This window comes from Cebidichthys violaceus, unplaced genomic scaffold (genome assembly GCF_023349555.1).
Source record: "Cebidichthys violaceus isolate CVI_PGR_0920_01 unplaced genomic scaffold, fCebVio1.0.p SCAF_28, whole genome shotgun sequence".
Lineage (NCBI taxonomy): Eukaryota > Metazoa > Chordata > Actinopteri > Perciformes > Stichaeidae > Cebidichthys > Cebidichthys violaceus.
In genome coordinates, this window is record NW_027176461.1 from 282832 (window position 1) to 296525 (window position 13694).

The 13694-nt window shown below is 40.4% G+C and overlaps 2 protein-coding genes across 3 annotated transcripts; one reads left to right on the forward strand and one right to left on the reverse strand.

Moving 5' to 3' along the window:
• Positions 1-1360: 1360 nt before the first annotated feature.
• tmem62 (transmembrane protein 62) lies at positions 1361-9576 on the forward strand. Its single transcript, XM_068721526.1, has 13 exons — positions 1361-1917; positions 2300-2411; positions 2525-2662; positions 3098-3143; positions 3580-3721; positions 4030-4154; positions 4430-4552; positions 5125-5280; positions 5838-5997; positions 6173-6371; positions 6483-6578; positions 6764-6882; positions 7101-9576. Exons 1-13 carry the CDS (start codon positions 1717-1719, stop codon positions 7419-7421), a joined length of 1938 nt encoding a protein of 645 aa, XP_068577627.1. The 5' UTR covers positions 1361-1716; the 3' UTR covers positions 7422-9576.
• On the reverse strand, positions 9515-13382 carry ptgr2 (prostaglandin reductase 2). 2 transcript variants are annotated; one of them, XM_068721527.1, is made up of 8 exons: positions 13129-13382; positions 12885-13003; positions 12420-12611; positions 12152-12322; positions 11602-11811; positions 11160-11369; positions 10993-11032; positions 9515-10915 (listed from the first exon to the last, which is right to left on the reverse strand). In XM_068721527.1, exons 2-8 carry the CDS (start codon positions 12885-12887, stop codon positions 10851-10853), a joined length of 891 nt encoding a protein of 296 aa, XP_068577628.1. In that variant the 5' UTR covers positions 12888-13003; positions 13129-13382; the 3' UTR covers positions 9515-10850. The 2 variants fall into 2 exon arrangements, with proteins under 2 accessions (XP_068577628.1, XP_068577629.1); XM_068721528.1 differs by having other exon boundaries at positions 12844-13003.
• Positions 13383-13694: the final 312 nt, after the last annotated feature.

Sequence of the window (13694 nt, forward strand, 5' to 3'; positions counted from 1 at the left end):
GTTCTCAGGCGACGCGCGCGAACTGTTCACAGTCACAGATCAGTTGTTGTTGTTTTACACAGTTTTAACATTTTGTCAATTTATTATAGTAAATAGACAAATAAATAACTATTACAGAGCCAGCAGGGGATGTTCCTTAAAGGTTTTTTTTTTTTTTTTTTATGTTTTACTTTTTGTTCAGAGAATTATACTTTGTTTAGAATATAATATGACACTTTTCACAAAGACCACTGGGAGGCGACATTATGTTAAAGATGGCGTTAACTGATGGCGTCGTCTTCACAGGGATTTAATAATAATAATAATTCATTTTGCAATGTGTTCATTTTCTATCCATCCGTGAGTTTATTTTTATTTGTATGCATTAACTACAAAAACAAAAAACACAGCTGTTTAGAAAAACATTATTGCAAATATATGCCTATTTTACTTCTGGGTGTTTAACACAGTTTGCAAAAAAGTAACGTTTACCCAATCTCACTATGTTCCCATTGACATTAATGGATGAAATATATTCAAGACCACAAAATGTGGTTTAGTAAATTATCTTTTCCATTTAGTAAAAAGCAAAGGAACATAAATATTATTTTACGACTCAATTTTGACCTCAACAATCAGAATTATCTTTAACACATTCAAGGAATTTGGTTGTGGTTTGCCATTGCTCTTACACAGAAATATACACAAAGCTGGAAAGGGACAACATAAACATTTGTTTTTATATATATATATATATATATATATATATATATATATATATATATATATATATATATATATATATACTACATAAATGTGTAAACAGTAGGACAATAGTGCAATGGTGCAGAGTGAAAAGAGCGCTGGAATAAATATGATTAATGTCACAGGTTGCTTCATATACATATAAATATATATATAAACACATATATATTTTTATATATATATATTTATATATATATGGGCCTCCTTATATGTATATATATTAATGTTAAGTAATGTATAGGGAAATACACTGCGCAATGATAGTACCACAGTAATGCATTGTACAGTTGGCTCACAAAGGGGATATTGTATATATAGATGCTGGATTTAGTTTGCATTGATCAAATAAAATCATTGATCATATATGTTGTGAAGTTATGAAATGATAAACAAAAGATAAACAAACACTATATAGATCTATGTACGATATTTACTTTGATTGCAATATTACACATTTGATATTTGTTTCAAAATTAAATTTTTTCTTAAAAAAAACAAATTATTATTATTTATTTTTTATTCTCGCAAGTCCTCGCGATGACAGGAAGCAGTGGTGTTGCGGTCGATTGCGGTACCCGGAAAACACCGTCAGAGTGAGAGCTCCTCCTCCTCCACACACACTCCGGGTGACGTTCCACATCCAACAGGTCACAGTGTGCCGTGTTGGTAGCTGGTAGCTAAGCTAGCTAGCTAGCTGACCTGCCGGAGCTACCTCCTCCTCCTCCTCCTCCGCCTTCAGAAGGCAGCTGAGCGGAGAGCCGTCGCCTCAATGCGTCTCCCGTGGCCGCGATGGCAGCGACAGAAACGGTCTGAGCTCTTAGCTATGTAGCTAGATGGTTGACAATATATCTGTAGTTTAATGTTTAGTGTGATTCGTGCCCCCTTTAGCTATTTCCACCAGTAGCTAGCTTTTTTTTTTCCTGTACGGGACAGACGGCGGCAGCTAGCCGCCTCTCTCGTCGTTACAGGAGGATGCTGAAGCTGTTCGGTGCGCTGGTGCTCCTCGGACTGGCCCTGGCGTGCATCACCTCCTGGGTGCTGGACAGCTATGACACGGCGTGGCACCCGAAGCGGAGCGTTCATCAGCAGCCGACTGTCGGTGATGGAGATGGATCCAGGAGCTCTCCCCCATTCCCCGGCGGCGAGTTGGGCAATATATTCTGGTTTATACAGGTGGGCTTTATTCTGTCTCACCAGCTAGCTTTCTTTAGTCTCTAGTCTCAATTTAACCAATATCTAAATGTTTTTAAATCTTACATTTAACATAAATGTAGACGACCTACCTTTTGGCTTTTGCCGTTGTAATTCACCCGCTGAACTCTGAACTGTGAATGATTGACAGAAAGGGGTCACTGACCACAGAAGTGTGTCATTGTCAGGTAAAAAAAAAAAAGGTGCTTCAGCAACACTGTAATTTGTAGTCAGACTTTGTACCATTCTGTTTTACAACTCTTGTACTAATGTGTTATAAAGGCCAGATAAAGACCAGATTCAAGACCATTTGTATTATTATTTATTTATCACTGATTCTGTTTTTATTTATGTCTGCTTCAAGGTCTCTGACATTCACATTAGCCGTTTTCACGACCCAAGACGCATTCCCGATTTTGAAAAGTTCTGCACTGACACAATCGAAGTGATCAAGCCGGATCTAGTGCTCGCGACAGGTACAGTAACCTGCCACCCATCTATAACTAAAGCCACCTGGAAACACATTACAATGTCTTGTAATGATGTAAATGGGCGTGGCCACGTTGACTCTTTTTTTCCCACTCCACAGGGGATCTGACAGATGCCAAAACGGAGAGTAAGGTGGGCTCCCTCCAGCACGAGGTGGAGTGGCAGGCTTACCACAACATCCTGAAGAGGTCGCGCGTGATGGAGCGCACGAGGTGGATAGACATCCGAGGAAATCACGGTGATTAACCGCAGCACTTTGTTATCGTTACGGTCTCTCCAATAGAAACATCCCAGAGTACAATTAAGATTTTCTGAAGAACCCATTAACTGCAGCTCTCATCCCACCCCTCCTCTTCACTGCTGATGGCCCGCTCTTAGATTAGATTCTATGTGAAAGGAGATATCTTTACTTTGTAACTGTGGAAAAGAAGTTATTAGATCTGGAGTTTCTCTGACCGCTCTTATTCTGCTCTTATTGATCGCAGTTGTTGATGTCAGTTTAACTGTTTGTGGGTGATTTTGTTCTATATCTTCCCGTAACACAAGGAAATCTGATTCCTGGAGTAAACATGTATCGGTCCTTTGGGAATTCATTCATTAGACATTCAGTAACCTCTTTCATCGTTTGTATTCTGCTCAATCTCACCATTTTTTTTTACATTTCTTCTGACAGATGCCTTCAATATTTTTTCTCTGGACAGCGTCAACAATTACTACGGGTCAGTATGAATTGGTCAACAGTACAGTAAATGCCACCCAGTCTCAGTCTACTCCTGCTTGTCTCGAGTGTGAAGTGGATCAGACCACACACAGTAACTTCAATAGTTGCAGACCTATTTATTGACAATAATCCCGAGCTTCCTAAGGACTAAAATAGAAGCAGAATCTGCATGAAACAGAGACCAACTCGCTTTTCTTCTGACACAAATGATGTTTTATGTGACACTGCGGCTCCTGTTAATGCTGATTGATCTTTTCGTCTCCTTAATATTCTTAATGTTGTGGTCCTCCTCTGCCAGACACAATCTGTCTCCTATGCAAGCCTGATTTATTTATTTGAAATTCATCGAATTATCTCAGGACTCTATTGGAGCTGCTGGCTCCGTCCCAGGCCGCCGCATCTCGTTGCTCACATCGACTTTTTTTTTTCTCCAGGAAATACTCGGCTAATCAAAAAGTAGGCTCCTTCCACTATGTTCACAAAACACCCTTTGGCAACTACTCCTTTGTCTGTGCGGATGCCACCCTGACTCCAGGACCCAAGAGGCCGTACAACTTCTTTGGTATTCTCAACCAGGTACAACTGTCTCTAGCACCGTCACTGAATTTGTGTCAAATTTCACAAAGCAGAGAGGCTTTGAGTACTCACTCGTTAGAGGAGACTTAAATGGTTCATGGTCATATTCCTCTATAAGGAAATGTGGCCGTTGAATAGTAACGTTAAATTGAGAAATAGGCAAATAGAAGGTTGTACTGACACGTATAAAGTTACAAAACGTACAGTATCCTCGTGCTTTAAGTGATAAACGGCTGTAAATGTGTCTTCAAAGCACTCGTACACGGCGGAAAATGAATGAAGTGTATTTTTTACTCTATATGTGACAGACTCAAATGGACTTGCTGGACACGTTCAGAGTTGAGAGTCTGAAAAGCAACCAGTCGATCTGGTTTGGCCACTACACCACCTCCACCATCGTCTCCCCGTCTCCGGGAGTTCGGGACGTGATGAGGTAAGAAAATGCTGGGTGTCAAACCAGTTTGTTTGAAGGTGTGTGTGAATACGTATTGTCTCGTTGACGTTCAGTGGGCTGCTCTTTTGACACGCAAACTGGATTTTTAATCTAAGTGACACATTTTTTATTTAGATTTGTTAAATCTAAGTGATGGGAGATTCCTTTATTTTGGATTTTCAGGAACACACAAAAGTATTTTCAAGCAGTTGTTGTGATATTACGACAGTGTTGTTTTCACAGTTCTCTGACATTTGAGACTTCTTGTGTTTTAGATCTGCCGTTGCATATCTGTGTGGCCACCTGCACACACTGGGCGGCCTGATGCCCGTCCTCCACAGCCGACATCCTCAAGGCACCCTGGAGCTGGAGCTGGGCGACTGGATGGACAACCGCAGGTACAGAAAATAACAGGATCGCAAAATATTGTTTATTTTATTTTACATTGCTTGTCTTAATAGGGTTGTAACGGTATGAGATTTTTACAATACGATAACTGTCTCAGAAAATATCAGTTTCTTGGTAACAACAATCACTATTATTAGTAGAATTACACTTATAATGATAAACAGAATTATAGACCTGATAAAAATAATTGTATGTATTTATTTATATATATATAAATAAATACATAAAATAATTTTTTGTATTAAGAATTATATATATATATATATATATATATATATATAATTCTTAATTTAAATTTGAATTAGCTTAAATGAATTAATACATTTTTGATGACGCGATTTATCCAAAATCAAGGTTGCCTTGATTTAATTAATTGTATCGGGTGGAATTATTGTTATAAAGGCTTAAAAGGTACTGAAAAAATATGTCATACCAAAAAATAATTTTAGGCATATCGTCCCTGGTTTTCATACTGTGACAAAGGTATTAAATTGCACTCTATGTGATATTAAAAAAGGCCTTGAAAACGTGCATAAACCTCACATCTCACATCTGTCTGCAGGTACAGGGTTCTGGCCTTAGACCACGACCTGCTGAGTTTCTCTGACCTGAGGTTCGAGCAGTGGCCGGCGGTGCTCATCACCAACCCCAAGGACGCACAGTACCTGCACCCCGGAGCGGAGCCACTGGGTCGAATACGCAGATCGACACACATCAGGTGTCTGTTCAGTGTGTGTGTGTGTGTGTGTGTGTGTGTGTGTGCGTGCGTGTTGACTGTTTGTTGAACCATAAACCCCTCGATGACACATGAGACCACAACACTAATTTATACAGAGCACCTGCCCCCGATGCGTAATATACCCAGCTTGCAATGTTTATTATTACATCACTGTTAAACTGCGGTTACTTTGGCCCAGGAGGTTATGTTTTTGGTTTTAGTTAGTAGCAGTACTATATATGTAAATATCTGGTGACAGCTTTCGATGCCATTTAGTAGAAAGTTAGCAACAAGTAAGGAAGTTCATTTTTAGTTAGGTAGTTAATCTTTTAAATTACCTTTTTTTGGGCTATTTCTCACAAACACTCACTTATTTAAATTTAAATGTAAATAACATATGTTCATGTGTTCCTGATGCACATCTAGATGCAGATTTTTGCAACCTTGGCAGAAGTTCATCATAAAGTGTTTTTTATTAGGCGACCAGTAAGCATAATACACACTGCTTTTATCTAATTTTCAATATGAAAACATTCCTTTTCCGTGGTTCTCAATAGGATCTTGGCCTTCTCAGAGGCCCCAATCACAGCGGTGCATGTGAGCGTCGATGGGGAACCTCTGGGGACCGGCCACTCTGCTGGAGGTCCCCTCTACGTTCTGCTGTGGGATCCGTCTCTCTACCTCACTGGACTGCACACCATCAGAGTTAAAGTGAAGGTCAGTACAGCCGTCATTTATCTTCCCCTTAAAGTGTTAAATATTTCATAGGTCTTAATTACATTCGGTTGGTTCAATGGAGTTCAATTATGATTCAGTTGATAGATCTGCTGTCTGTGCACTGTGGCTTTTAATGCGCTCTTTCTTATAATTCTTATTGTATCGTGTGAGTCAGGACTCGGCAGGCCGGTCGTCAGTGCGGGAGCAGCACTTTACTCTGGAGGAGGACCTGACACCAAGCTTTGGTTTCGTGCAGTCCTTCATCCTCCTCACAGACCACTACGTCCTGGCCCGAGTGGCCTTCATTTTGGTGATACTTCTGAATGTCGGGGTGCTGCTGGCCTTCAGGTTCCTGCGTGTTCCTGTTGGGAGAGGTGAGCAATTATCTGATAGCCACGATCAGACTCTAGGCTTAAGTAATTATTTAAATAACAGCTATTGTTCTTCATATATTCATGCATTTTTGTTTTGTTTATCGTCTCCAGGATTGACCTCTCAAGCGTGTATGTCCCTCCATCTGGTCAGCACAATGGACACCTTCTACTACTCTCTGCTGCTGTTTAACCTGTGCACAGCCTTAGGTGGGTTTCCTCTCTTTGTCTGGTGCTTCAGGCAGAACACGCCTCTACTTTAAGAATAATGTTGTTCTCGCAAATCACAATATCTCAGAATTTAAGACTCAAATCTACTACGTGACATGGTTCAAATATTGGTTCTGTTCCTGTATGAATAACTCCTGTGTTGTTTCCGCCTCTCTTCCCTTCAGGTCCGTGGTTCATAGGAGAACTGATAGATGGCCATAGTGGTGCCTGCTTCGCCTTTGGGGTGTTCATCGATGGACACTTCCTGGAGGGCAGCCTCACTTATGTTGTTGGAGTCGTTCAAGTAAAGAATTACATTTTATCCAGCACGTCCACATCTCGGTTATGTGTGCACATGAGGAAGACCTTCTGCAGATATGTTTTGTGTCTATTGATGTTTTTCTATTAGCAAAAGGCCAGATGTCCTATTTATATGTGAAAGGGGTCACCTGTGGTCATAAACGACCCGCAGTGATAATCAAGTACTAATCACGTCTAACTGGAGCCATTTCATTTCCCCAGATGCTGTTCTTCAACATGCCCCTCACCTGTTACCTCTGCTGGAGCATCCACCACCGTGGCAGAGGCAACACCTTCCGATCCCACTTCCTGCGGCCGGGCTGCCGCTGGCGGACTCTGGCGGTTCACCTCTTCATGCTGCTGCTGCTCACTTGGCAGGTCCACTCCTGCTACTTCCTCCTGGAGACCTACGGCCTAATGGCCTTTTTCCTGTCTCCGGTCCGCACGTGGGCATTGGGGCTCAGCCTGCTGTTGGTCTACCGCGCCTGGACAGGCCCCGCCCCTCTGGTTCGCGACAACAGCAAGAGCGTCTCTCCCTCTTGACAGTAGTTTCACTGTGCCACCACGACTCCTCTGAAAGCCTCAATTTTCCCAAGACAGCTGCCCCCCCCCCCCCCCCCCCTTTCTTTCTCTCCTCCTTCAAATAGCCACTTCACAGTACATCACTCACTATCCTGTTTATAGATAGTATTGTTTGCTTAATATGCATGTTATTGTAAAACACCGGTGAGCACATTTCTGGCCATATTCATAGCAATGTGTACAGTGTAAAAAGAAACACCACCTTGGATACATTGGGGATAAAATAGCCTGTTTGAGCTATGTGAACTAGTCCAATGTATGCCACAGTTAATATCCTGCTGTGGTTTAAGCTGACTCATTTACTTGAGCTTTAGCACTTTTTGGAAGTGTTGCCTTGGCCGAATGCCACTTCACCACTGCCAAAGGACGAATAAGAAAGATACCAGCTTTTATTCTTCCCTCTGAAAATCATTTTCATTCATTAATGAAGGGTGGACGTGCCAAATCGAACCTCCTGTTTTAACTTCCGACACACAAACTGTGTGGATGAGAAGGCGTCATTTTGTACACTGTGAGCTTTCCTAACTCCCTGTGGCTGACAGGGAGTTAGTTATAGTAACTTTGGTGAAGATGACACAGGTAATGCAACCTAGACGATTATATTCTAAGTTTATTCTACACATGATTACAGGAAATCAAATGAAGGAAAATACAAAATCAAATACTGTAGTCGATCTGTGTGTACAAGTAGTTAATAACTGAAACTGAAAGTTATTAAATTAATTGCATTGCACACAACTGCCGCATAAAAAAAAGTATATTTGCATTGAATAGTCATACGAAAAACTTTAATGCCAGATTTCACCAAAACACAACGAGCTGGTCTGACTCTTCGTGCTCCTTCAAACGTGACTACAGAAAGCAGCTGTTTGTTTCTCAGGAATGTGAGCACTTGAACAATAGGCTGGTCCCAGTAGTATTTCAGGACAATGTTTTTATACTCCATAGTAGCTCAGTGAACTAAAAAAAAATCATGTTAAACAATCCAGATGTGTGGTGGCTAAAAAAAGACAACAAAATGAATGTGTTATGTGGTGAAATGAGATGAACCAGTACTACGCTGTTTTTATTTATTCTTCCTGATTGTATTGAGTGGTTTCTTTTTTTTCTCCTTCATGTTATATATCTGCACTGGTAAAGGGCATCCCTTGCGTTGGAAGTTATTTTGACAGTTTTGTGTGGGGAAAACAATATTCGTCTGTATTTTTCCCCCAATTCCTTTTTTTTGTGAAGGTGTGAGTGAAGTAAACTGTCTGTTGCACTCTTAATTCAATCCTTTCTAGTCGGAGGTAACAGGTGCCTGGATTCCACAAGAACAAACTGATCTAAAGACAAATAGGGCAAAGACCACATTTATCAAGTCTTTTAATAGAAGCAATGTTCCAACAGAGTTAGATCCGGGTTGTTGTTGTTCTTTTCAGAACCATACCCAGCATGAGTGCAGAATAATTGCTCAGTGCTGTGATAAGACACAGTTTAAGATTAGAACAGCTGCTAGACAATGAGAAAATTAAATTATGTGCACTCTTGCTGGTAATGGTTTCATAACTTTCTCCCCCTGCATACACAGTCTTTCGTATTACCAAAAGTATAATTCCATAAAGATGGATATTAAAAATTGATGGACTTCTGTTACTGCAGTTATTCTCTAAGGATTCTCAGTACAATTTTTGTAATCTGTCCACAAGGAGGCGGTATTGTGTTGCATTTCACTTCTACCCTCCAAATTATGCATGGAACTGTTTTTTTAATCTTTGCAGAAAAACCATATCTGGATGAGACAATTTTGATAGTTGATACATTCTCACTCATTATGTTTAACTGTGAATCTGGTTGGTTGTTCTGTACCGTCCACTGATTTGACTGTTGACGAGAACAACAGACATCAACCACCACCACCACTATGTGTCTGAGAGAAACCATGTACTAAGTGTTCACTTATTGACTTATTCTGCATCCCCTCCTATGTTCAAACATTGAAGTATATGAATGAAAAGTTGACGGTTTTACACCGGCCACGTTTTTTTCTGGCGACAACTAAAATTAGAGCCAACCACTTTTTTTTATTTTATTAATGGTTTATAGTGCTGTGGAATAAAATGTTCATTACAGTAAATCATGTGCTTTGCGTTTGTCTTCACGTCATTGTCACATGTTACAAAAGGGAGAAAACGAGAATATGTAGCCCAACACTGACAAAAGAAAAGAAACTGATGTCAATAAATAAAACTATAGTTAAATAATTAAAACAGAGTGAGAAGAAAAGCTTTATATTTCAGCTGCACGATTCTTTATCTTTTTTTCCTTTTTGTTTAATCTTGGCACAGATTTAATGAGGTTGCTATTGGTATGTAGTTGAACTGAAAACATTGGTAGAAAATAAACACACTAAGTAGCCTTTTCTGCTAGTTAAAGCTCTTCGCTAACAGTTAATATCTGTACTGTTGAAGCTTTGCTCTTGTAGTCTTTGTAGCTTTTCCTGGAAAGCTCAAGCAAACCAATTTAGTTAATGTTAATGCTACTTTAAAATCTTTAGTTTAACAGTATGAGACAGGAGACATCAAGTCACATCTACACAATGACAGTGATGACTAAATAAAGTCTAGTTTTCTTCTTAAAACTAAGCCACCCGTATTGTTAATTGTGTGCATTCTGCTGGCGTATATTGTATAAACTCTTAAAGCAATTTAGCCAGCAAGCTAGTGTACACAAAGTTACATTACATTACATTACGGTCATTTAGCTGGCTAGGTAGCTAGCTGAGGTAGCTGGTAATGTGTGTTAAACTAGCAGTGTTTTCAGTTAACGCTAAACTAGCCAGTTTTCTTAATTGTTCCACTGATGTTTGTTTTACCTCCAAATCAGATTTTGTTTTTCAACTGATTGGAGGTAAAAAGAAAAAGCTCTATATTTCTTTGACACTCAATTGTAATTATTACACTAATAGTATTTTGTCTTTGACAGGTTTGCCAGTTTTGGGGCTCCATACAATAAAACAAGCTGAAGTCTTATTATGGCATTGTTGTTGTTATTGTTTTACACACTAGAAGATTTTAAAACCATGACAAACTGTTGCAATTTAGAAGAAAGTTAATCTCATGAGGTTATTACACTGCTGCACCAATATCCAAAAGTCTAAATCATTATTAAGTATTCAAATTCAAGACTTATCTAACCTCCAATCACTCTTCACATTTATTTTTCACAAGGACACAATTTCAGATAACACTGTGTGATTATTTTCATTCATGGTTCATAATTGTAATCAACTTGTACCAGCTAATTAATGCAATATCTCATTTGAGTTTATTAAGTTAGTGTTAATGGCAGTGATAGAAACTGTAGTTTAATTTCTCCAGGCATCTGCCAGGTGAGAGCAGCTGATTTTCTTCACTCTGATATCTTTATAATTTGCTTGCCAATGTTTCCCCCTGTCATCATAGAGCAAAATGCATCTGCAAGAAAATGAAAACAAATGATTCAACTCCTGCCAAGTTAACAAAGAAACATGCAACAATTAAATCTTACATACCTCCCATATTTTCGATACCATTCACCACAGTTTCCAGCACCTGCAGAGTGAAAGCATTACTACAACTAAATTATGCAAGGAGACAGAGAGAGAAGAGGTTCGCATTTTGCAAAAGAACAAGAACACCCACATACTCAACCACGCATCATTGTGCATTTCCTCCTTACATTGATTTGACCTGATTGAACTCGCTGGCTGAGTTCACAGAGGGCAGCTTCAGCATAGTTCATGTAGTTAAGCACCGTGAACCGCTCCCGTGTGATGTTCTTCCTTCGCAGCGTTTCCTTTATCTCATCGCTCAGCGGCGGAGGATACGGCACATCCTTGTTGTACTGTGAGATCTGCCCACACAGGATCACATGGCTGTCGTTGTTCATCTGGAGGTAGGAGGAGGGATGGAGGTCAATGTGTGACATCGAGTTCATGAGACACAAAACACTCACTGTTGGAACTCAGGAAGAAGCACTTCTTCCACAGCCACAAGGAAAGAACAAAAACAACTAACACCTCAAAATTCACATATTTTCAAGCCTAAAAAAACCCCCAAATGTACAAGTACAACATCCACTACATTATGTTCTGCGCACACAGACACAACTCAAGCAGTACCTGTGTAATTACAGTATCACTGATGGCACCTCCCACGTTGTCAAAGTAAACATCTATCCCATCAGGGCAGCACTCCTTGAGCCTTGAAGCGACGTCCTCTTGGCGGTAGTTGATGGCTGCAGAGAAGCCCAGGTCATCCACTAAAGCTCTGCACTTCTCATCAGAACCGCAAATCCCAACCACTCTCACACAGCCATCCAGCCTGCCAATCTGGAAAAATAAGAGCAGGGTGAAGTGATACAATCAGGATTCACATCCCCTACTCTGTAATCGCATCTCTGTTTATGGTTAGCCAGATTAGATCTGCTACCCTGAGTGTGGTTTTTAAAAAAATAGCAGTTATAGTTATCACCAACTATCTTGCCTTTATCTTTCTTACATTTAAACATTTTAAAGATAAAAAAAAATTCTAATTGACTCCAAGAAAACTAGAAATAAGGCAATTTTAAGATGCTGTTTCTGAGTATTTTGCCAATATCTCAGATAGCTATAACTGTGTATACAACATTAAAGCCGGAATGGACCCAAGGCTGAATTGTGCTGTGGTTACCTGTCCAGCTATGGAGCCACAGGCCCCAGCCGCGCCACTCACCACCATGGTCTGATTGGCCCCTTTGGTCACATTACCCTTCTCCCTTACGCCCAACAGAGCAGTGAGGCCTGTTATGCCAACTGCGCCCAAAAAGTAGGACAAGCGCCCATCAACCAACTGTGGATCAACCTACAATACAAACAGAAGGTGTTATCACACTTGGTATTTATTCATAACAGGCTTGCAGGTAACTTTTAATGCATGCGTGCATTTTCAAATGCCACACCTTCTGTAAGACACTTCCTTTCATAACAGCATCGGTCTGCCAAGGCCAGTTGAAGGAAGTGACCACATCTCCCTTAGTGCAGGCACTGCAGCGGCTTGACTCGACCACACCAACACCTCCGCCGTCCACACACTCAGACAGTTGCCACGGAGTCACATAATCAACACCGGTGTCTTCGTTCATTCTGCATCGCTGAGAAGCAAAAACAGGACGATAGGTAAGAGGATTTATGCTCAACTCTTGTCTTAAACTTTCTATGGATAACACAGGTGGTCTAGTTTGTATGATATAACTGTGGTTGTGTAACTGCAGTGGCAAGAAGAAGCTTGAGTACTTGCTTCTTCAACTTTTATTGTTTTGTAACATGTATTTAGCTTGGAATCTATTTATGCATGAGCAGATACAATAACTTAAAGTTGATTACCATTCTGACTGCACCAATACTACAGACTGTGAGATTAATACCATGTAAGGGTCGACTGATAGGCAAAGCGTCCGAACAAGGACCTCCCCATCTTTCAGGTCAGGTGCCAAAGTCGTCTCCTCAAGACGGAAGTTTCAAGGAACTGGCGCCCCGTTGTTACCTTTATGCATACATAAGTAGTTTGATTAAATGTAAGACACACGTGTGCATTAATGTTGCAACACGACAGACAAAGAACAATGTCATCTTCTGTTATTAAATGAATTATAATAATAAGTTTCCAACCTGGTCGTGAGTTGAGGACGATTCTCTGCACCTGCATCCTTGAAAAGTCACGTTAGCCTTGACTGGGACAACCGGACCTGGCAACAACCATCAGGTTTTATGTGCGCTAAAGTCTCAGTGTTAAAAGGTGCAACACGAGTTGTGTGCACCTCGTGAAAATTGCCAACTAATTAAATAAACACTGTATTTACTTCACCGGATAAATTCCTTCTGAATCTGAGCTAGCAGAAAGTCAACAGACCACTGTAATGGTCTCGCTCAGCGCACAACAAGATAATTCCCTGCCACCAGCTTCCGCCTTCGTTCAAATTCGGTTAGGCAGTTAGACCGATTTTCTTTAGCTGGAGTCAGTTAGCATGTCGTCTTTGATTCTGTATCCGTTTTATTTTTAAACACATTTAATCAAAATAGTGACGGCCCTGCGTAACATCCACTGTCGATGTGTCTTCAATTTAGATCTAAAATAATGACAATGTGAGGTATTATACGCAGATGCGACATTAAGTCCCCGATATTCCGGTATAGCGGGGGTTTACTCTCTCGTCGTTCATATGTCGTCTTTTGAG

Bases quoted from the DNA above. Each gene is read 5' to 3' on its own strand.
- ptgr2 (XM_068721527.1), bottom strand. The intron at 11,812-12,151 runs GTAACCACAGCA...TTATTTTTCCAG, and splicing joins GTGGCTCCATAGCTGGACAG to ATTGGCAGGCTGGATGGCTG. The intron at 11,033-11,159 runs GTAAGGAGGAAA...TTCACTCTGCAG, and splicing joins TTCAATCAGGTCAAATCAAT to GTGCTGGAAACTGTGGTGAA.
- tmem62 (XM_068721526.1), top strand. From the start codon at position 1,717: ATGCTGAAGCTGTTCGGTGCGCTGGTGCTCCTCGGACTGGCCCTGGCG. The intron at 5,281-5,837 runs GTGTCTGTTCAG...GGTTCTCAATAG, and splicing joins CGCAGATCGACACACATCAG to GATCTTGGCCTTCTCAGAGG. The intron at 6,372-6,482 runs GTGAGCAATTAT...TATCGTCTCCAG, and splicing joins GCGTGTTCCTGTTGGGAGAG to GATTGACCTCTCAAGCGTGT.